Source organism: Podarcis vaucheri (genome assembly GCF_965113315.1).
Source record: "Podarcis vaucheri genome assembly, chromosome: 14".
NCBI lineage: Eukaryota > Metazoa > Chordata > Lepidosauria > Squamata > Lacertidae > Podarcis > Podarcis vaucheri.
The window spans coordinates 35558098-35579783 of record NC_138752.1 but is presented as its reverse complement, the minus strand read 5'-3'; the positions used below and the strand labels follow the sequence as shown (position 1 = coordinate 35579783).

At 44.3% G+C, this 21686-nt stretch overlaps 2 protein-coding genes across 2 annotated transcripts; both read right to left on the bottom strand.

The window, feature by feature from the left end:
• Nucleotides 1–1296: 1296 nt before the first annotated feature.
• LOC309519222 (olfactory receptor 5V1-like) lies at nt 1297–8059 on the bottom strand (the record flags this gene model as incomplete). The annotated part of the gene is made up of 4 exons (XM_082199994.1): nt 7872–8059; nt 6231–6355; nt 5873–5957; nt 1297–2234 (listed from the first exon to the last, which is right to left on the bottom strand). The coding sequence occupies exons 2-4, from the start codon at nt 6276–6278 to the stop codon at nt 1297–1299; spliced, it is 1071 nt and encodes a 356-aa protein (XP_082056120.1). The 5' UTR covers nt 6279–6355; nt 7872–8059.
• A 2722-nt stretch (nt 8060–10781) lies between these two features.
• LOC309518742 (UPF0764 protein C16orf89 homolog) lies at nt 10782–21418 on the bottom strand. Its single transcript, XM_082199211.1, has 8 exons — nt 19103–21418; nt 17618–17767; nt 16423–16570; nt 15719–15833; nt 14060–14195; nt 12535–12639; nt 11738–11812; nt 10782–11159 (listed from the first exon to the last, which is right to left on the bottom strand). Exons 1-8 carry the CDS (start codon nt 19272–19274, stop codon nt 11089–11091), a joined length of 972 nt encoding a protein of 323 aa, XP_082055337.1. The 5' UTR covers nt 19275–21418; the 3' UTR covers nt 10782–11088.
• Nucleotides 21419–21686: the final 268 nt, after the last annotated feature.

Genomic DNA, 21686 nt, shown 5'->3' with positions numbered 1-21686 from the left:
AGATTGTCAGGATAGACAAAATGCTTCTTCATGCAGTGCATAGTTAAGGCACCAAGCAAAAAGTTTGCTCTATAACCAGACCTTTGGCCTTCAACTATTTGTGGCCTTTTAGAAATGAGTGGGATGTTTTAAATGCACCCCCCTCCAACCACCCTTGATTTTAATATATCTATGTGGGTTTCTTGGTTTGTTGGCTGTAAGTCACTTTGAGGAGCCTTGGGCAAGATAAAGCAATGAACAAATTTAATTAATAATAATAATAATAATAATAATTAAACTGTGGACTCGCTCCCACAGGAGGCAGTGATGGTGAGCAACTTGGATGACATTAAAAGAGGATTGGACAAATTCATGGAGGACAAGACTATCAATGAGCATTAGCCAATATGGCTATGCTCTGCCTCCTAGTCAGAAGAAATAGACCCAGTTGCTGGAAACCACAGGAGGGGAGAGTGTTGTTGTGCTCCTACCCCACTTGTGGGCTTCCTGTGGGTATCCGGTTGGCCACTGTGTGTACAGGATGCTGGACTAGATCTAGCACTCTCATCTTATGTTCTTAAGTCAGTGCACCTAAGAGGGTTATAGACAAACTGGGACCACCACATCACTAAATCAATCTCTTGGATTAGCTAGGGTTTTGTTTTGTTTTGTTTTCTGAATGGGGTGGAAATTTGCTTTATAAATGGACATCCTCAATTTAATGAATGAGAGCTTGGTTCAGGAAGAATTTGAAGCGGGGCATATCAACAACCGCTGCCACCAACTGTCCTATCCAGTGTAGAGTTCTTCTTGCTCAAAGTGGATTTTTCAGGACACTTTGGCTTAAGTGATCGGCGGGGGGCACCGCTTGTCATTATGATAGCGAGCAGAACATGGTGCTCAAAGTGGGAGGGAAGAAATTTAAAGTGTTCTTAAAAAAAAACCTACTCTTAACAGCACAAGCATACATGTTTACTCAGAAATAAATCCCTCCAAGTTCAATGAGACTTATTCTCAGTGTACAGGACTGCAATCGTAGTTACTTATTTGTCTTTTAAAGTGTCCTGCTATATCCACAATAATATTAGCTAAATGGGGAAGTATCTTCTCACAGGAAACCCCAGTGTTTCTACATGTGTTATTGATTCTAGGTAGGCCTCATGGTTGGAAGGAGAAAAGCCAAGGGAGCAGGGGCTCATCCAGAGAGACACCAGGCAGCTTCCTCTGAGGATGGGTCTTTCCACTTTCTGAATCAGGAACCTCAGGAACCTATGAAAATAGTAGATCTAGTAAGCCTGGTATCTGCCTACCTTTGATTTAGAAGACGTTCCACTTTGTGCTTGCCAGTCTTTTCACTGCCAGCTTCACTTCCTGGTTCCGTAGGCTGTATATAATGGGGTTTAGCATTGGGGTTACGATGCAATACAGGGCTGAGACCAGTGTGTCCACATCTAAGGAATAGCCTGCGCTGGGCCGGTTGTAATTAAAGAGAGCAGTCCCAAAGAACATAATGACCACTGCAAGATGAGACGTGCATGTAGAGAAAGCCTTCCTCCTCCCCTCTGTGGAATGGATCTGGAGGATGGCTAAAGCGATGAAGATGTAGGAGATGATGATGAAGAAGCAAGGGCTAACCCCAATGAACATGCTGGCTGTGTGGAGCACAATATTATTCAGGGCTGTGTCCGTGCAGGACAACTCCAAAAGCGGGGGGACGTCACACATAAAATGGCGGATCTCCCTCGGCCCACAGAATGACAGGGTGGATGTCAAGAGAGTGTGTACAAGGGAGTTCAGGAAGCCCCCTGTCCACGACCCAGCCACCATTTGAAAGCAGACTTTCCTATTCATGATGACCGTGTACAGCAGCGGGTGACAAATGGCTACATATCGGTCATAAGCCATGGCCGCTAGGAGGATGCACTCTGACCCAACACAAGAAATGAGGGAGAAGATTTGGACCATGCATCCAGCGTAGGAGATGGTCTTGGACTCTCGGAGGAAGTTTGCCAGCATTTGGGGGACAGTGGCGGTCATGTAGCAAAGATCAATGAAGGACAGGTGGCCGAGGAGGAAGTACATGGGTGTGTGGAGACGGCTGTTGGCCATGACAACCAGAATGATGAGGAGATTCCCCGTCAAGGTCACCGTGTAAACGATGGAGAAGGCCAAGAAGAAAAATATTTGCAATTCGGGATGGTTTGAGAATCCCAGGAGGACGAAGTCATGGATGGAGGTTTGGTTTCGGAGGTTTCCTACACATTGGGAAGAAGAAAGAGTATGAATGAAGCTTTGGAAGTCATGTAATGTGGTAATGGTCACTAACCTAAGCCTTATTTAGGTGTTCTCATCCCCATAAGTTAAAATCTTGAGGGGGGGCAGAAATGGGGGTGAGCATTATAACTCTGTGCACACACGGCCCCTCCTGAAGTCCTTTTTATTTTGCTTGCAATTATTTGTGCTCATGATGCTGTCAGGACTATTATACAAGATCCCACGTTCAATGTTGTTTGAGCCTACAAAAGTTTTGGGGCGGACATGCTCTTTTGTTTTCAGTTTGTGCCTGTTCTGCAACTTCCTGCCGAAGTCCTGTAACTCTTTATACCGCAAACATTCTGGCTTATTTTTGTTCGGCTTTTGGCGTACTGTAGTGCAAGGGAGCCCCTCTGGGCAGTAATAATGCAGTAATATTGGGAAGCATCACAAAACAACGAAGAAAATGGAATGATGTGTGGACAGTCCAGTATAAATCCATGCACAATGATTACATTAAGGGAATTTGAGTTCATTTGAGGCTTTGGTTAGATCCAGAATGTGCAGAATGTCCATTGTCATTTGCATACATGCTTGACTTTCAGTTTTCTCTCCTTCCTTTGAAGTCTCTTTCGGAGACTGATATTGGAGGTGTATTGGATAATGTGCAGTGGGAAAAGCTATGGCTTACTATTCCCACATTTAGATCCGTTTCCAAAAACTTCAATGGAAACCCCTGAAAAATAATCCATCAGTTGTTCTTGACTCCAGTCTGCCTGGCACATATGTTGGATAATTTATGCCCCCCTGTATGACCCCCCCCATGCATGCCAATATTATCATCACCCTCCAAGATATGAAGAAAGAATTACTTCATTTTTACCTGTTCATTATATATTTTTCACAAAAGTTATTTAAAAAAAGCAACACTTATTAACAGAGTAAAAAGAGCAACGTGTGTGGAAGGGCAGTAGTTTTGAAGAAATCCAGCAAAAAAAGACTTACAGAAACAGACTTCTATTTAGCCTTCTGTGGTCACAACACACATTCCAGTAAACTATGAAATCCATCCATTTATCTGCAACGTTCATCTGTTCATTGCTTCTGGTAGGTCATTTGTCTCCTTTTCATGAACCATGTATATATGATATGCAATGAGAAGTTGTATGGGGACATAAGCAAATAAAAAGTTTTCTTGGGAAATGGCGCAAACCTGATTTTCTGGTTTTTCAGATCACAGGCAGGCTGAACTAGTAAGAGCTACTCAGCAGTCAACTTTTGTTAACACCACCAACTTTATCTAGGGAAATTCTAGAAAGCATTGTGGGAAAGGAGGAAAAGAATGAAGATTGAGGATTTCTAATAGCAGAATGCTCAGGTTTAAATACTTCTAAGCCATTGTTGCTCTTATGCTATATAAAATTTATTTAGGATATTTATACACCATTTAATTATTCACATTTCTAAGCAGTGGACTTCAAGAAAACGAGACAAGAAAACAATGAAAATTTATCATAAAACCCTAATGATACCTTAAAATGCCGTATGGAGCAAGAAAGTGGGCTGGGGGTTCATCAGAAAAGATTGCAAAGCAGCTTGCAAGGGAAACAGAACAACAAAATTAAGTGATAGAATCTATAAAGCAATAACTGCATTGAAATCCATAAAACAGGGTTCCACTCCCTCCATGCCACATGGATGATACACACATTCACACACCAAACAAACTACACCTACATTTACACACACAAACACACCGCCCCTCACTCTCAACAATTCCTGGTCCCAACAGCCCCCTAGACACAGATTCACAAGGAGCATAAGAAATGGTGGCAGCCTAAGACCAGGAGACTAAAGACCAAATCTAACTTGCAAATCTCTCTCTCTCTCTCTCTCTCTCTCTCTCTCTCTCTGTCTGTCTTGAGGATGCCTACCCCGCCTTTCAGTTGAAATGAGCTCAAGGTGGCTTATGGAAAGTATGTGGCAAAAAGGACAGAGGCATACAAGTAAAAATCTATCAACCGAAAATCTAGCAATGTTACTTCAACGGTTCTGGATCCACATGAAGAATGTTGAGGAAAGAGCTGCAGCAAATGGAACCCTTCATTTTAGATGCCGTTTCTGCCTTCAGTAGGTCTCTGAGCGGTGTTTTGCTGATTCGTGATGTCATGCATTTAAGGGCTCTCCCACATTTTTAAGGGCTCTCCCACATTTCCACTTGTCTCGTGCCTAGAAAGCATGAGTCCAAGTTGTTGACCCGTGCTTTCTTGACATGGCTCTGAGCAGTTTTGCCCTTGCCCTGCTGTTTTCCCACTGAAAACCAACTCTTTAGCACTACAGTGGTACCTCGGGTTACAGACGCTTCAGGTTACAGACTCTGCTAATCACAGAGTAGTGTGGGCCAGAACATGGAAAGAATATACAGTGGTACCTCGGGTTACATACGCTTCAGGTTACATACGCTTCTGGTTACAGACTCCGCTAACACAGAAATAGTACCCCGGATTAAGAACTTTGCTTCAGGATGAGAACAGAGATCGCATGCCGGTGGCGCGGTGGCAGTGGGAGGCCCCATTAGCTAAAGTGGTGCTTCAGGTTAAGAACAGTTTCAGGTTAAGAATGGACCTCCGGAACGAATTAAGTACTTAACCCGAGGTACCACTGTAAATCAGAACAAACAGCAATTGGGGAAACTGGGGGAATGTGGTGGAGCAAGGGGAGGTTTGGATGAGCCCTAAATCAGAACCTTTTGCCTACCAGGGGCTGCTGGACTACAACTCCCCTCATCCCTGACGACTGACCATGCTGTCTGGGGTGATGGGAGTTGGAGTCCAGCCACAGCAGGAAGGCCACAAGTCCCCTTCCTTTTCTTCCCCATCCTCCTCCTTCTCCTTCTTCTCTACGGGAGCTATTAAGGACATGTCCTGCAGCCTCTTTTATACTGAGACATTGTTCCTGGTGCAGATGGGCAAATCTGTCAATTTCAGTTTCACCAGTTTCTAATTTCTAATTTCCCCACTCTTAAGACCTGCTCTCCACATTTCAACAGTGCAGAACTGGCCCAGGTGCATTTGTAAGATGTCAATCTTTTGGTGTGGCAGCACTCATACTTTGGAACTTTGTTGACATCCGGCAGGTGCCTTCACTGTACTCTTTTCAGCACCTGCTATAAACATTTTTCTTTAGGCCAGCCTATTCATTCATGTAGAATGTTGACATGGGCTCATGGGCTTTAGCTTATCATTGATTTTAACTTTTTTAAATGTTTTAAACAGCTGTTTTTTCTGTTCTCTCTCTCTCTCTTTATTGATGATTTCCTTGTTTTATTCTTTTCATAAACTGCTTTAAGTTTTTTTAAAACTAAGCTGTATATAAATTTCTTTTCCTTTCCAATAAATGTCTTTTCTTTTCCAATATTCACATTTTCGTGTGAAATTTTGCCTCATATGTAGACATCTCTGCAAAGCAAATTTTCCCCAAATGCATTTGGGTGTTTTATTTTTACTAATGCATGCATTTTAATGCACATTTTAGCCTAGTCTATGCATTTTTGTACATATTACGAACTACATGCAAACTGAACCTAATTTCTCCCTTTGTTCCTCATTACAGCTTCCACTTATACCATCTAAACACCTACCATTGAAGCCAGGAGCCATGATGGCTGCTGCAGAAGGCTGCCTCACTGGAACGGAATTGTGAAGCAAAGGGATTCCCTCAAAGACCTGTGGGCAGGAAAGAAGAAAATAGAGGTGCTGCAGACCATTTGAGAATCTGTTGCATGTATCTGTTGAAAAAAATCAGTGTATTTATAATGCGGCACAGCTAATCGGTGATGATGTTCCCTCACTATTGAGGACCAGCCCTTGTCTTTTCCTCCAGAATCTTTCCACATTTGTTTTAATGCCGAATCTTCCTTTCCGAACCATCAGAGCTGGGTTAGCTAGAAAAACATCTACCCTGATTTTAACAAAGGGTGGGGAAGAAGAGGTGCTTACCTTGCTGGGAGCCAAGGTCTGCAGAAATGTGCTTACTTGGGTTGGCATTTTAAAATGCTTCTGTGCCTCTGAGGATATGTATTCACCGAAGGCTCTCAGATCCAGCAATCCACACCGTGGGGGTTCTGTTGTCACGGATAATGAAAAGGGAATAATTAACATAAGAAAATACGAAGAGCCTGCTGGATCAGGACAGTGGCCCATCTAGGACAGCATCCTGTCCTCACAGTGGCCAACCAGGTGAGATAAATCTAGCTTAATATCGTCTACATCAGGGGTTGTCAACCTGGTCCATTCCACCCACTAGTGGGTGTTTCAGGATTCTAGGTGGGTGGTAGGGGGTTCTACGGCACAAACTGAAACCTCCTTACATCGAACACTGGTGGGCAGTGAGGAAATCTTACCATCAAGAAAGATGCATTAGTGGGCGGTAGGTATAAAAAGGTTGACTACCCCTGGTCTGGGACGCAGGTGGCGCTGTGGGTTAAACCACAGAGCCTAGGACTTGCCAATCAGAAGGTCAGTGGTTCGAATCCCCGTGACGGGGTGAGCTCCCATTGCTCAGTCCCTGCTCCTGCCAACCTAGCAATTTGAAAGCACCCCAGCGCAAGTAGATAAATAGGTACCGCTCCAGCGGGGAGGTAAACAGCGTTTCCGTGAGCTGCTCTGGTTCGCCAGAAGCGGCTTAGTCATGCTGGCCACATGACCCGGAAGCTGTATGCCGGCTCCCTTGGCCAGTAAAGCGAGATGAGCGCCACAACCCCAGAGTCGGTCACAACTGGACCTAATGGTCAGGGGTCCCTTTACCTTTACCTTACCCCTGGTCTACATTGACAATGGCTGTCCAAGCTTTAAGGCAAGGGCCTCTCCAAGCTGCATTTGGAGATGCTGAGACTTGATCTCAGGACCTTCTGCATGCAGAGACATGCTCTGCCACCGAGCCAGGCTCCTTCCTCAAGCATTTCTAGGGGTCTACCCTAAACAACCCTGTTTGTGATGTACCCTCCAACATTTATCTGATGAAACGGGGATATCCTAAGGAAAAGCAGGACATTCTGGGATCAAATCAGAAACCGGGACGGCTTCTGCAAATCCTGGACTGTCCCTGGAAAATTGGATAGTCTGTGACTGACGCTAGGGTGGTCACAGAAGTGTCACTAGGGAACCAAACAGTGCATATTTTCACAATCTAAACGGAGACACAATGCATCTCACCCTAGTGGGGAAGATGGTGAGCAGGTGACTTGTGTTGTTGGGGTCCGCTAATCGGGCCCAAGCTGTCACTGAAAAGCCAATAAGTGCTATAGACAGAGGAGATTCCCATAATCACTCGTTTATTCAGCTGAGTAAAACAGAGCAGGCGAGCCACACTCACCAGTGTGATGGTGAAGCCTCTCCAAATAGCCTTTGTTCATACTTTTTATAGGCACCCCCTTCCCTCCCCCCCCTATCAAAGTTCCTTGCGCTGATCAAAACACCCTGCCCTCAAGGTCTTGAAGGGGAGAGTTGCCTGGCAGAGGGAGGTTTTCCTGAAAATCGCCTAGCAACGTTATCTGGTCTTCACATATTTGTGGCTCACCCTCCTAAATTCTAAAGCAGGCAGTTTTTTTACAGAAGCAAAATGGCGTCGGTTAGGCTAACCAAAAAAACAGGACAAGGCCTCTGTGGCTTTTCCTGAGACCCCACAGTGTTCCTCCTCACTCTGCTCTGCTGGTCCTCACTGGGTGTGGGCAACTTTGAGGCCCCTTTTTCCTCTCCTTCCTTGGGATTATTTGTCTTTAAACTGCTCTTGGGCCAGGCAGCCCTTCAAAGAGAGAACCCATCAGATGGAGAGAGTTGTCCTCTGTAAGACACACTGCCACACTGCCAGGTTCATGTGGACGTAGGCCAGGGCTGGCCCACCCATGAGGCGAGGTGAAGCTGTGGGGACCAGTTGGGAGAGGTGTTCTGTGCTGCTCAGTTTGTATATATGCCTGAATAAAACTGCATATCCTAAAGACACCGCTGTCTCCACTGAGCCTCATTCCAAGGGAACCGAACCCTAGGCAAGTGTTGGTATCCAGTGAATACAATTGGCACTGTTGCTTTCAGTCCACAGAAAATATATTCTTGATTATGTTGTCCCCTATTTGCAGTGTGTTTCCTCTGCATGGAAATGAATGGGGTGAAATAACATAACGATGATGCCATTTGTGGAATTATGTACCGTATTTTTTGCACCATAACACTCACTTTTTTCCTCCTAGAAAGTAAGGGGAAATGTCTGTGCGTGTTATGGAGGAAATGCCTACGGGTGGCATGCCTACGGATTTTCCTCCTCTAAAAACTACGTGCGTGTTATGGTCGGGTGCGTGTTATAGAGCGAAAAATACGGTAAATTACATTAAGTGTGTGATTTTGCCACAGTGGACAGTGATTGTGGGGGGTTTTTTTGGAAGATAATCTGCAGCAGAATGGAAACAGTGCTCGCTTTCAAATCTCCACTCAGCCATTAAACTCACTGGGTGATATTGGGGTCAGTCGCTCGCTCTCAGCCTAACCTACCTCACAGGTTCGGGTAGGTAGCCGTATTGGTCTGACGCAGTCAAAATAAATAATAAATAATAAAAAATTGTCCAGCTTATATCCAGAACAAACTTAGTTGGTCTCTAAGGTGCTACTGGACAATTTAATATTTTTAAAAAAATTTATTTCTACCTCACAGGGTTGATGTTAGGATAAAATGGGGGGTGGGAGAAGGACTATGTACGCCACCTTGAGCTCCTTGGTGGGATATACCAATGTTATAAATAAATGCATGTGAAATATTGGGTGGAGCGGAAAACAATGGCTTCTTACATCCCTAGCAGCAGCCATTGTATTAAGAAATACCTTGACTAAAATTTGGATAATGGACAGATGTAAATGCCTCAGGGGTCAGATCCAGCTGCTGGGCCTCTGTCCAGATAATGCACACTAGGAGAACAGCAGGCTCATAAGAGATGCAAACGACTTAACTTCCTACAGTGTTTATTTTTTAACCTGTTCCCGGAGGAACTGTCCCTCAGCTACTGCTATGTAAAGCATAATGTGGGGTATCATTAAAAGTTAGCTGTAGTTTTTTTTCTAGTAAAGGACCTGTTAAACTTTCAGATGTGGTGCCTGGGGCCTTATTATTGTCTCCCAGCTTTCTTTAAAATGCTTCAGGGGGGAATTCCTTATTAAGATACATTTGAGACTGATTTTCTAGTCTCCGGTGCATTCCAAACTCAAAACCATCCCTCTGGCTTTTGGTTAGCTCAAAACCAAAATAACTATATACATGGGAGACTTTGCTTTGTTTTTGTTTTAGTGTCAAGAAAAGCAACATTATGTCTTCTAAACATACATTTTCCCTCTGTGTTCTGAATAGCTGGCAGGGGGGGGGAATCACACATGCACACTTGAGCGGGGCTTGTTTCATATTGTCACAAAGGTTGCACCACCCCTAACATCTACTGAGTGGTAGCAAGATTCCAGGGGGTTCTTCATGCTTCCATTAGGAATCAAAGCACAGCAGAGACTGTCGTGTCTTTAAGAAATATGGTTTATTAACACACTTTTACAACTTGAGTGTAGATGCAATGCAGACTTAAACAATGCCTGTTGGGGTCTTGAACCAAAAATCGTAATCAACCATGGCAGAAACCTGAGCATCCAGGTGGAGAGACGACAAGTCAGATCTTAGGGTACTTGAAAATGCAGTTTATTGCAAAAATAGATAGAGTAAGTACATGGGTGGCACATTCAGATGGAAATGGCAATTATTTGGTTAAAACCATAGAGAAGGCAGAAGATATGGAAGACTGGGAGAAGCAGGATAGCACATGGTGCCGAAGAAGGGAACAATGCAAATGGAGCCAGACAGACAAGTGAGGAGCCTAATTAGATTGGATAAAAGAGATTAAAAGGTAAGTGATGCCTAGGCTAGGTGTGGATGAAGCTGTCCATCTGAGGCCACATCTGCACCAGACATTTAGAACACAAACCTCTGTGCAGAAGCTGGAAGCATGTGGCTAGAATGCAGCCTACTGTACAAAAGTTAAGAGTCACATCTGTTGTGGAACTCACTTTTTGCCTCTGGCCCCACCCACACTACTGGTATGTGGTCCTTGGGTTGAAGAAATTGACTTAAGTTGTGCACAACAGAACCTGTACACCACTCATTCCCTTAAAACTGCAGCAGCTTGTGTTTTCAGTGTCCCTAAATGCTTAGCTTTGGAGCATGCCGTGGCTAAACAGCTCCCCTTTCGTGCTCATTGGGCGATTTCTAGGACAATGGAGACAGAGACCCTGCTGCAGAAATTGTCTTTGGCGATCACTCATACCGGAGTAAGATTATCTTCCATAAACACGGTTTTAACAATGAGTCTGTATGTGACTGTGGAGGCCAATTCTGGATCCACACATCCTTCCACAGTGGGGACATTGGTTTCCGGGCGGGAGTTGATCACGGTGTGGATTTGCCAAGCGTGCCTTCCTCTTAGCACGTTTCTCCCTTGCTTCCTGAGTTTGAGTGTTCTTACAAAAGTGTAAGAGGTCTTCAACCCCAAAGATCCTGGGCCAGCACATCACTGCCCCTGCCCCATGCTAGGGAGACAGTTCAAGAAGACAGTGAGTCTCCTCCCCGTCCTAACGAGGTACCAGTACAGCACCCCACAATATGAATATGATTTTTCCAGTGCTCTAGTTGACCGGGATGTTGAGAGCACAGTCATGTTGACTAGCACCTAAAATGTACCTAGAGAGAAGAGCAATTGGTTTTTGAACAGGTCCTGCATTGCATAATAAAGCCAGAAAGTTAAGCTCAGTTGCATAAGAAGAAAGAAGGACGAAAGCATCAGAACCCGTAGTGGAGAAATCCTCCAATTGCTCCTACAGCCACGGCGGTATTGTGAGAAGCGCATTCACCTGCAAGGAAATGAGACTTTTGGTTATCAATGGGAAGAGAGGGTCGTAATTTAAACTGGGGGTGAGGAATTTTTGGCCCTCCTGTTGTTGCTTAACTACAGCTCCCATCAGCACCGGGAAGCATGGCCAATGGACAAAGGATGCTTGGAGTTCTAGTTTAGCAAATTCTGGGAAGGTTCCCACAAACTATATAGTCTCAACAATGGGCTCTGTGCTTTATAGGTTTCTTACAAACATGGAACGAGTGTTATGTGGCACTTGTAATGGTGCTAGTTTTGCAGCTCAAAGCTGTCAAACGGGCGCATACAGGGTAAGGCAATCTCACAGATAAACTGTTCCAAAGTTATTAAGGTCTTCATATACTAATCATAACAGCTTGAACTTTGCCTGGTAGCAAATTGGTAACCAATGCAGGTCTCTGAACAAAGTATTAGACGTACTAAGAGTAGCATATCCATTGAAATCAATGGATCCGATGGGTCTACTCATGGGTGACTTGGCACATTATTTTTAAAATGTGTGATAGGTTGGGAAACAATTTTTATCTATGCACCCACACCAGTTGCCATTATCTTTACCTTCAAGAATCTTCTCCGTTCTCTTAACTCTTCGTGCTTCCTTATGATGGTCTTCAGAAACTGGGCTGGAGGAGTCTAACAGGTCACCGAGAAAGAAAGAGTCATTTGCTTGAAGGCAGAGGATGTTCTTTAGAATGTGGGTCCTCATTCAGTCACAAACTTACAAGGAAAACTGTGCATGTTACTCAGTGGGATTTCCCACTGAGATTGATGGAACTTACAGAGTAATCATAGACACATCTACTCCGAAGTAAGTCTCGTTCTCTTCCATAGGGTTTACTCCAAGGTAAGAGGGTATAGGATTGTAGCCTTGTTCTTTACCAACAGTGCAATCCAAGCCCAAGATCTGCCAAGATGAGAGTTTGGATCTGGCAGTTCTTGGACTTTCCCAGCTTGGGTACCTTACGCCGGTTGAGCCAGAGATACACCAGGGTAAGTCCCTCAGCCAGTGCGACTTAAACCAGAGTAAGTTAAAAAATGGGAGGTTTTCAGAGGGCGTGAACAAAGCTAGACTCACCCAGTGGCAGAGCTGCATGCTCCGGGAGCGGAGAGCAGGCGGGGGCGTGGCTCACCATCCACAGGGGTGTGGCGCCTGGTTCGGTTGGAGGGTGCATGGTGAGCAGGCGGGGGAGCGGCCACGATGGTACCCCCTTCCCCGAAATTTGCCTAATCCTATTGAATTTGTAGCAACTCTACTCAAGTTGCAGCATTCATTTTCTCCATAGATTTTTTAAAAAACACAAATTATGTAATTTGTACTCTAGCACTGGATGAATCAAACAGCAGTGCTCACTCACCGAACATCCAGAAACATCCTCTTTCCTTTTTTTGCCAGTTGAGAATGATGTCCAGCCACCGTGGTTTATAGAAATCAGAGAATCCAGCCAGGCCACAAAACAAAACTGAGAGACAGAATGCAAACATGTTAAATGGCAACTATTGTCTTCCATCCATCCTTCCTTCTTTCCATCCATCATAGAACCCAGCAGTCAGTCTCTCACCCAAACACCAAGCAGACTTGGACCAGCTTAACTTCAGCAAAGATGGTAGCCTCACATGTCTTCATGGGGCCCTGCCCTTCTTATTGTGCATTTGTGATGCTTTGTGCTCATGGTGCTATTTGGATGGCCCAACACAATCCTGCCTCCAACCTTATTCATGCCCGCAAAAGTTTTGGGGTGGACATACTGCTTCATTTCCGTTCAGTGCTTATCCTGCATTTTTGTTGTTGAAATCCTTTAACTTGTCATACCACAAATGTTCTGAGGGTTTTTTGGTCCCATTTTTATGCAGTGGTACCTGTTAGGATTGTCCTACTTTCGTGTAGGATCCCGGCAGAGACACATGCCCGACTGGCATGTCCTCTCCCTCCTGGTCAATCGTTCACAAGCTTCAAAAGCTTTCTTCAGCCTGAACATCACAGCGACTGATGCCAAAAGGCATTAGCATGCTTAGAGATCCTGCAGAGTATTGCAGTTCACGTAACAGAACTCAGTAGCACAGCATTTTGGCTAATCTACTTTATTTACATATAATACACTTGGAGCATTCTGACTTAGCTCCTTCCTCTTTCCCATCAGACAAGAAAGAAAGAAAGAAAGAAAGAAAGGACAAAGGACAATAGTCCTACATTCTGGAACACAGTGGTACAAAACATCCTGTCTCCGTCACTTCCCACACTGTGGAATGAAAACATATACCGTCATGTGACAGACAACAATCTCATGACTGCAAACATGGAGCAAGCATCCTAACAGTACCTTGGTTCTCAAACGCCTTGGTGCTCAAAGAACTTAGAACCCAAACACTGCAAACCTGGAAGTAATTGTTACAGGTTGCGAACTTTTTTCGGAAGCCGAATGTGCTCCGTTTTGAGTGTTATGCTTCCGTTTTGAGAGCTATACTTCAGTTTTGAGTGTTACGCTGAAGTCTGTCTGTTTTTTGCTATTTATTTTGCGTTTTTGCAGCTCTTTTTGTTTTGTTTTTGTGACTGTGTGGAACCCAGTTCAGCTACTGATTGATTGTGTGACTGCAGTACATTGTTTAGTGCTTTCATTTTGTGGATCAGTGATCTCATTAGATAGTAAAATTCATGTTAAATTGTTTTTTTTAGGGGTTGTTTTTAAAAGTTTGGAACGGGTTAATCCATTTTGCACTACTTTGTATGGGGAAGCATGCCTTGGTTTTGGAATGCTTTGGTTTTGGAACGGACTTCCAGAACAGATTAAGTTTGAGAACCAAGGTTCCACTGTAAAGTGGTTCCCTGAGTGAAGAACCCTGCCTTGAACAGTGACACTACAACATAGCAGTAAGGCCACTTACTGTTTTCCGTAAAAAGGTCTCCCACGGTCCCTAGGAGTGCTTGCTTTTCAGCTTCGACATTGATTTGCATCATTAAGTGACAGAACACACTCTTGTAATATTGCGCATTGTGGAAGAGGGGATCCGAGCATCCTTTCTAGATGTAAACAAGAATCAGGGGAAGAAATACTGTTTTTCATATACCATCTTGTAGCACAGTTTTGCTTGTCGAGAAAGGGATGGTGAAGAATGAAAATATTCAGCTAATCAGAGAAAATGGCAGTGCTCTCCCTCCCAAATCACCATTAAATTACCTAGAGAGAACCAGTGTGAATATTCACAAATATTCAAAACTCTGAAGATTTCCAGTTTCGCCAGAACACATTTGAGTGGGAAAATCTAGAATGAGACTTTTGAAACTTAAAATATTCAAAATGAGTGTGCTTTCAACCCAATGGCATTTTGTGATTGTTTTTGTAGGCAAAAAAACCCTATTCCCCTCACAGAGCTACAATACCCAGAATGGTTTAACAATCAGTCATTTCCCCTAGCAATTCCCAGGGAATTGTTACTCTGGAACGGGAATAGGGGGGTCTCTTAAGAAGTCTCAGGACCTGGAACAAAGTATGGTTCCCAGGATTCCTTGTGGGAAGCCATGACTCTTTAAAGTGGTATAATACTTCTTTAGATTTTCTATTGATAACTGAAGCACTGGAAGGGCAATTTTCACCAAGATAGTGGCTGCATTGAGGTCCTGCAAGAAACCACCCCCACTCCTAGCAAGGATTCTTTTTTTAAAAAAACAAAACAAAACCCTAAAACCCAATACCCAATACCCCATAACCCAACTGCAATTTACACAATTATGTAACGTGCAGTTAGCTCTAAATATAAGTGCTTTCCACCTAACAGCTGCTCTCAAGTACTAATACCATTACATGTCAACCATTAAATACTACCCAGTACTAAACCAATGCATGTCAACTATCAAATGCTGTCAAGTATTAACACTGAATGTTAAAACCACATCAAATACAGACAGTACAACTTATTCTATGAATATTTGACTAATCTGTTCATGCACACACATTTACCGTATTCTTCGCTCTATAAGACGCACCAGACCACAAGTTTTTGGAGGAGGAAAACAAGAAAAAAAATTCTGAATCTCAGAAGCCAGAATAGCAAGAGGGATCGCTGCACAGTGAAAGCAGCAATCCCTCTTGCTGTTCTGGCTTCTGGGATAGCTGCGTAGCCTGCATTCGCTCCATAAGACGCACACACATTTCCCCTTACTTTTTAGGAGGGAAAAAGTGAGTCTTATAGAGCAAAAAATACGGTATGTACAATGTGCCTTAGAAGTCATTTGCAAACATTAACCTGTTTTAACTGTTTTTAATTCTGAATTAAATTGTCACCGGTCCTGGGTCCTGCAAGTGAAAGGTAGGTAATAACTTACTCTACCACCACCACGACTAGAGTGGTACTAAGCTAGTAGTAGTAGTAGTAGTAGTAGTAGTAGTAGTAGTAGTATTCATGGTACTTTTCATCCAAGGTTCTTGATTCTGGATGAAAGGTGATATTCTGAACATAATGCTAGGCTCATTCCTATTCCCTACCCCTGCCCGCCCCCCATTAATGTTTCTGCCCTATTAGCAAAGCACATGGCCAACTCCTTACCATCTCTGCAAACAGGAAGTAGAAAAGCTGATGGGACAGACCGTATCCCGAGCAGTGTGTTTTTATCATGATGCTTCTGCAGTTATCTGGAACAAGGCAAGGTGTGCCACCAGCCCTTTTGTAGAAAAGCATGGCATTAGGTAATTTCAAGAGCCAGACAGGTGAGAGATTTGTGTAACAGGCAACCCATGCTTCGGGGGTACCTGGACTGCACGAAACACACCAGTATTGTGGCGTTAAACCAAGATACTGTTGCATGCACCCCAGTCTCTAGGTGGCGAGAGACTCCTCTACTCTCCAGCCATTACCTAGCATTTGGTTTTCTTAAAATGAATGTCAACAGACACAGTGGCGTCTTTAGGATTTATGGTTTCGTTTACATATATAAATCTAGAGCAGGGTTCAGCAACCTGCGGCCCATGACCCACAAGTGGCCTACAGGGGGTCATTTAAACAGCCCACGGGCCATCCCCGAACCAAGCCGACCACTTGGCAAGTCCCCCCATGCTGTGCTAAACCAGCGCAGTGCGGAGCGGGGACTCACTTCTGCGGCGCCGGAAATCACATTTGCACAGACACGATTTGGCCCATGGAATGATCTCCATGGGAGTGAACCGGCCCAGGTGAGGTAAACCTTGCTGACCCCTGATCTAGAGTCACAATATTAACACTAGGTATGACAGAGAGGTAAGCAAAATTCCTACCCTGATCCTAGCAGGATGGATATGCAGGAATCGCTTGTATCCAAGTCCAGACATGAGCCGTTGGTTGGGGAGAAAGAAACAGGAGGGTCATTCTGAGCCCACTGATGGGGAATCTTCCAAAACCCTGGGCTTAAAGCTTGATGAAATGCTGCAAAGGGGGAGTGGGTGGCAAGGGGCAGAGATAATAGTTTGTTATTATTTTGCAATGACTTAGTTTGTAGGTAATAATACTGAGCTAGAGAGACCATTGTTATGACTTGGAATAGGGGAGCTTCCTATGTCCCAATAGGACAGGGGTAGGAATGGATGACAACAGTGAATCTGTGAACCCTTACATGGCTAAGAGGCAGGTACATCCTGGAGGGCCTCATTGCCCTGACTACATTCAAACATATTTCATACACATGTCAGTTTTGTGTGGATACCTATTTGAACTTAGGGAGGGCTGGCATTATATGTTTCATTTAAGATTCATACACTGACGATCACTGTAACTGCAATGTGAACTGATGGTAGCCTATTGTTTTATCATATTTTATTTTCTCTCTTTTTCTTCTTCTTTTTTCTCTTTTCCTCTTATTTAATTTGCAAATAAAAACCAATCATAATAATAAGACAGGGGAATCGTTTTCTGCCCACGGGCCACATTCCCTTTTTGGCAACCTCCTGGGGGCCATATGCCAGCGATGGGTGGGACCAGAAGTGAAAGTGGGTGGAGCAATGCCATTGTTTTTTACTGTTTTACCATTTTTTACCATTGTTCAGTAGGCTAATTTCTGCACACACTTGCACACCCCTTTCTGTATTCCACAGGGGTGGCCCAACCCCTTTTGCCGCCTGAGGTCTACCTCACGGGCAGACTGGCCCTGATACTCCAACCAGTCCAACGTGAGGGATGATCAGAGTTCAGGGACACATTCCAGCCAGGCAGAAACATTTCGGGGTGGGTGGAGCAGGGCCATTGAGGGTTGTGGCCTGGGGAGAGTTCCAGGGGCCAGAAAGAGAGGCCTGGAGGGCGACATTTTCCCCCTGGGGTTGAGCCTTGCCACCCCTGTGATAAGTCACCTTGAAACATGGGGATAGCAGATATTTGGGGAACGTCTTTGCCCTAAAGACAGATTCCTGCCTGCCTACTGTCCTCTCTAGCTGCAGCCCATCCCCACCCTCATTCCACTTTGGTGAGGTTTGATGCTACCTCTGTAAGAATCCGGCTCGTTCTTCTCTAGAGCACGCTTTGCTTTTTCGATCAAAGCTGACACCTTCGCATCCAAGCGTCGCACTCGCACTTGCTCCGACTCTAATCCAGACACCGAGGCCCATTTCTCCAATGTTCCATTCAGATACGCTGGATATTTAGAGAAGGGAAAGAATATTTTTGAATCCTGCCTCTAAAGGATGGAGAGTTGGGGTGGGTCAATCCACACCCCCCCCCCGTTATATCCAGCTAAGTTCTATTCAGCGTAGACCTATTGACATTGGTGAACCTAAGTGAGTCATGCCTGTTAACTTCAATGGGTCTACTCTGGGTAGGACTAGCATTGGACACAGCCCACAGTTCAGTTCTTCACATTTCTGCACTAGTGTTCTCTCTCTCTCCCTCCCCACCACCCTAAATAAATTTACACTTATTTCTTTACTTTCTGGCCCCTCCATTCAGTGTTAGAACAAAGACAAATTTGCCTTTGTCTAGAAGAACCTGAAGGAAAAGCTGCTTGGTTTTTAATGCTCAGTGGGATGGGAAGGACTCCTCACCCAAGGAAGACGTTTGGAAAATGACTGTACGAAATAAAGTCACACCCAGACTTGACGAGTGAAGCTGGCAATTTTTAAGGTGAGAGAAAAGAAAGAAAGGAAGGAAGGTGGCGTAACAGGAAGAATTAGTCTAAAACACACTTAGCTAGGGAGGGAGCCCCATTGAACATAATGGGACTTAGGGCTCAGCCACACTTACCTTTTGCCTTACTCTTCGCAGACAAAGGCCCACATTTTGTAGGCCCCAGGGACGCGGACTTATAAAAAATATTGGGGGGGCCCGGGAAAGCTCGTGAAATGTAAATAAGCTCATGAATATGCAAATAAGCTCATGAATATGCAAATAAGCTCATGAATATGCAAATAAAGTGGCGCCGCCCCCTCGTGAGCGAATAGGGGAGAGCATGCTGCTGCCTATTTATCAGCTCCGGAACAGCTGATATGCGGGAAACCTGGGGCTAGAGGCAGGAGCCCCCGCCCCCGGGGATTCCCTAATCTCGCGGGGGACGGCCGGGGCTCTCCGGCTAGGGCGCGCGGCTGGCTGGCTGGCGAGGGAGCAGGTGGGGAGGAGGCGGGGGACGGCGGCGGCGCCCGAGATTATTGGGGGGGCTGAGCCCCCCCAAAATTTTTTTTGAGGGGGCTCAAGCCCCCTCAAGCCCCATGGAGTCGGCGCCTATGGTAGGCCCTGAGCTTTCCCTACAAAAACCTGCTCGGTCAGAGCAAATGTCATTTTAGGTTTTCTAGGGATTGCTTCAGTTCAGCTTCAAAGAGAGAGTTTTCATGGGGAAAGCTCCGGAGCTAAAAAACCAAAAGCACATGGACCATGCCTCGAAAGAGGGGAGGAAAGGTGAGTGTGGATAAGCCATTATTCCTGAGTAAACATGCCTAAGGGTTGTGCTATATGTCTCCAAAGTAGCTGGAACTGTACCTTGCAACAGACGATATCCAAACACTCCATCTATGTTGAGTTCATTATATTGCTCTTCCAGGAACAAAGTTGCTTTCTCCAGTGCGGAGATGATCGAATTCCTCTTGTCCTCACATCTGGATAAATTCAGGTTAAGGAGGAAAATCAACAGCTGGAAACGGAGGAACAGCATGCTTTAGTAGAAGGCTCTGCCACTGAGGAGTGCCAGTTGCTTCTGAGCTGTGCCTGAGAAGTGTCCTGCTCCACTCTTTCAAAGCAAAATATTATCTTTGCAAATACTTGTCAAAGGGAGGGACAAAGCACCACACTATGACTCCGTGGACACCTTTGGGAAACATTTGCATGGTATGTGAATGCCCAGGTGCTGTTCTTCTGATGAATCATTTGCACACATCCTTTCTCCTGGATGTGCAGGGTAGCTCAGGTGGTACAGCATGAGAATCTCAGGTTTGTGGGTTCAAGCCCCACGTTGGGCAAAAAAATCCTGTATTTCAGGGAGTTGGGCTAGATGACCCTCATTGTTCCCTCCAACTCTATGATGCTATGAATTTCATCTTCCTCTTGATCCTTTAGTTAGTCCATGTATTCTGGTTCTTCTCAGTGGCTGTTTCTTCTAGAATTTCAGCATGAGAGATACCTGAATCCAATCCTCTTCAGGGGACAAATCAAATCTACTCCAATCCCCCTGAGTTAACCATTCTGAGCTTTCAGCTTGAACAACTTCAGTTGACAAGTTTACCTCCTCTTCTTTAAGAACTTCTCTTTTTAAATTAGTGTTTCAGGCTTCTTCCATAAATGTTGCACGGTTCAGTCTAAGGTGTTTGTGTATAGAGTGGATGTTTTTATTGCTCTCCTTCTCTTTTATTTTTTTTAAATTATATTTTTATTAAAGTTTTCTTGGTTTACAAAGGTATGCGCAATGTCTCTTTTTTTCAAGTTACATTTTCCATAGGTCAGTTTCATTTGTTGAGACATTAGGGTTACATTAGGAAGAAAAGGGGGGAAGAGGTGGAGGGGGAAAGGCGAGTGGGGGTGGGGTCAGGAGGCGATGTTTCTATTTTGCTTATTGTATGTGTGGGGTTTTGTGTTAGCATCGTTTGTGCAGATTCTCTTTGCTATTTGCTTGTGTTGCTTGTGATTGGCTGTGGTGAACTTTGTTTTCGTGTGTGAGTGGGGTGGGTGTGTTTTTGAATCAGGTTAGCCATATTGATTCGTATACTGTTGGTGGATTCTTGTCGTTGTCTTTTTGGGCTGTGTATGTGATAAAGGGGATCCTTTTCTAACAGATAAATGGGTGAACGTCTTGTCTGCCTATTCCTTTGTGGTGATTCATGCTGTGTGAGATGGGAGATCCCCAGGGACTTAAAGCTCCAGGTCCCAGTTTTACAATTTAATGAGCAGAGTTGAATCTTGGCATTACTCCTTTGGTTGTTTTCTCTCTGTCTAGTTTTCCTGCAGAGTTTAAAGACTTATCCACATTAACCTTCCCTCTGCTCTTTCCAGACACAGTCCATACTTTAAACCTCTGAGTGCCCTTTTTTCTTCTTTTGCCCTGGATCTTTCCCCACAAAAACTCACTCTTTAAAGCTGATTCGGAGGAAATGGCAATCTGCAGAAAACCCGAATCAATGTTTGCTCTGATTGATTGTTAAAAGAGCACCTTTTCATGGGGAAAGATCTGGGGGGGAAAGAAAAAGAAAAGGAAGAAAGAAAAGCACTTGGACATGGAGCTTTAAAGTGTGGAGATGTGCCTGGAAAGAGTGGATCAAAATATAAGTGTGGATAAGCCCTAACTGGAAACACATGCTGCAAACCAGAAATTTGTATACGATCTTGGATACCTGTAGATCTCAGGGCAGTTCACAACGTAAAATCACAATGTAAAAAACACAAAACACGTAATAAAAATATGAACCAAAACAAACACACATTTAAAAGGGTATTGGATATCAATCAGCCAAAGACCAAGGGAAGGTGTTCTAAAAACACTCTATGGCATGGTTGTAAACTTTTACAAAGTTGTAAGTCTTATCCTGTTGCCTTGTAGAAGTCATGCCAAAAAAACCCCTCTCCCCTCTGCCAACTTCCTCCCTAAAGAATCAAGCAATTCTTTAAAAAGATTTTCTGTAAGTACAATGAAGAGCTTGTCTCCCAACTATCTCTGTTGCCATCTCGATCATTGGCAATTTGAGTGTTTTCAGAAGGTGTGATTTCCCCTGCCATCACCATGCTCTGCTAGTTCTTGGCATAAAATTAAAGGGGATATGCCCTTTAAATGTTGTATTAACATTTCGAGGTTAAATTGGTGCATTGTTGTCGTCCCCTCCTTATTCAGGGCAGTTCACAACGTAAAATCACAATGTAAAAAACACAAAACACGTAATAAAAATATGAACCAAAACAAACACACATTTAAAAGGGTATTGGATATCAATCAGCCAAAGACCAAGGGAAGGTGTTCTAAAAACACTCTATGGCATGGTTGTAAACTTTTACAAAGTTGTAAGTCCTATCCTGTTGCCTTGTAGAAGTCATGCCAAAAAAACCCCTCTCCCCTCTGCCAACTTCCTCCCTAAAGAATCAA

Excerpts from the sequence above, each read along its gene's own strand:
- LOC309518742 (XM_082199211.1), bottom strand. The coding sequence starts at position 19,274 with ATGCTGTTCCTCCGTTTCCAGCTGTTGATTTTCCTCCTTAACCTGAAT. Across the intron at positions 15,834-16,422 it reads TCCATCCTGCTAGGATCAGG|GGCTGGTGGCACACCTTGCC; the intron begins GTAGGAATTTTG and ends TTTCTACAAAAG. Across the intron at positions 14,196-15,718 it reads ACTTCCTGTTTGCAGAGATG|AAAGGATGCTCGGATCCCCT; the intron begins GTAAGGAGTTGG and ends GTTTACATCTAG.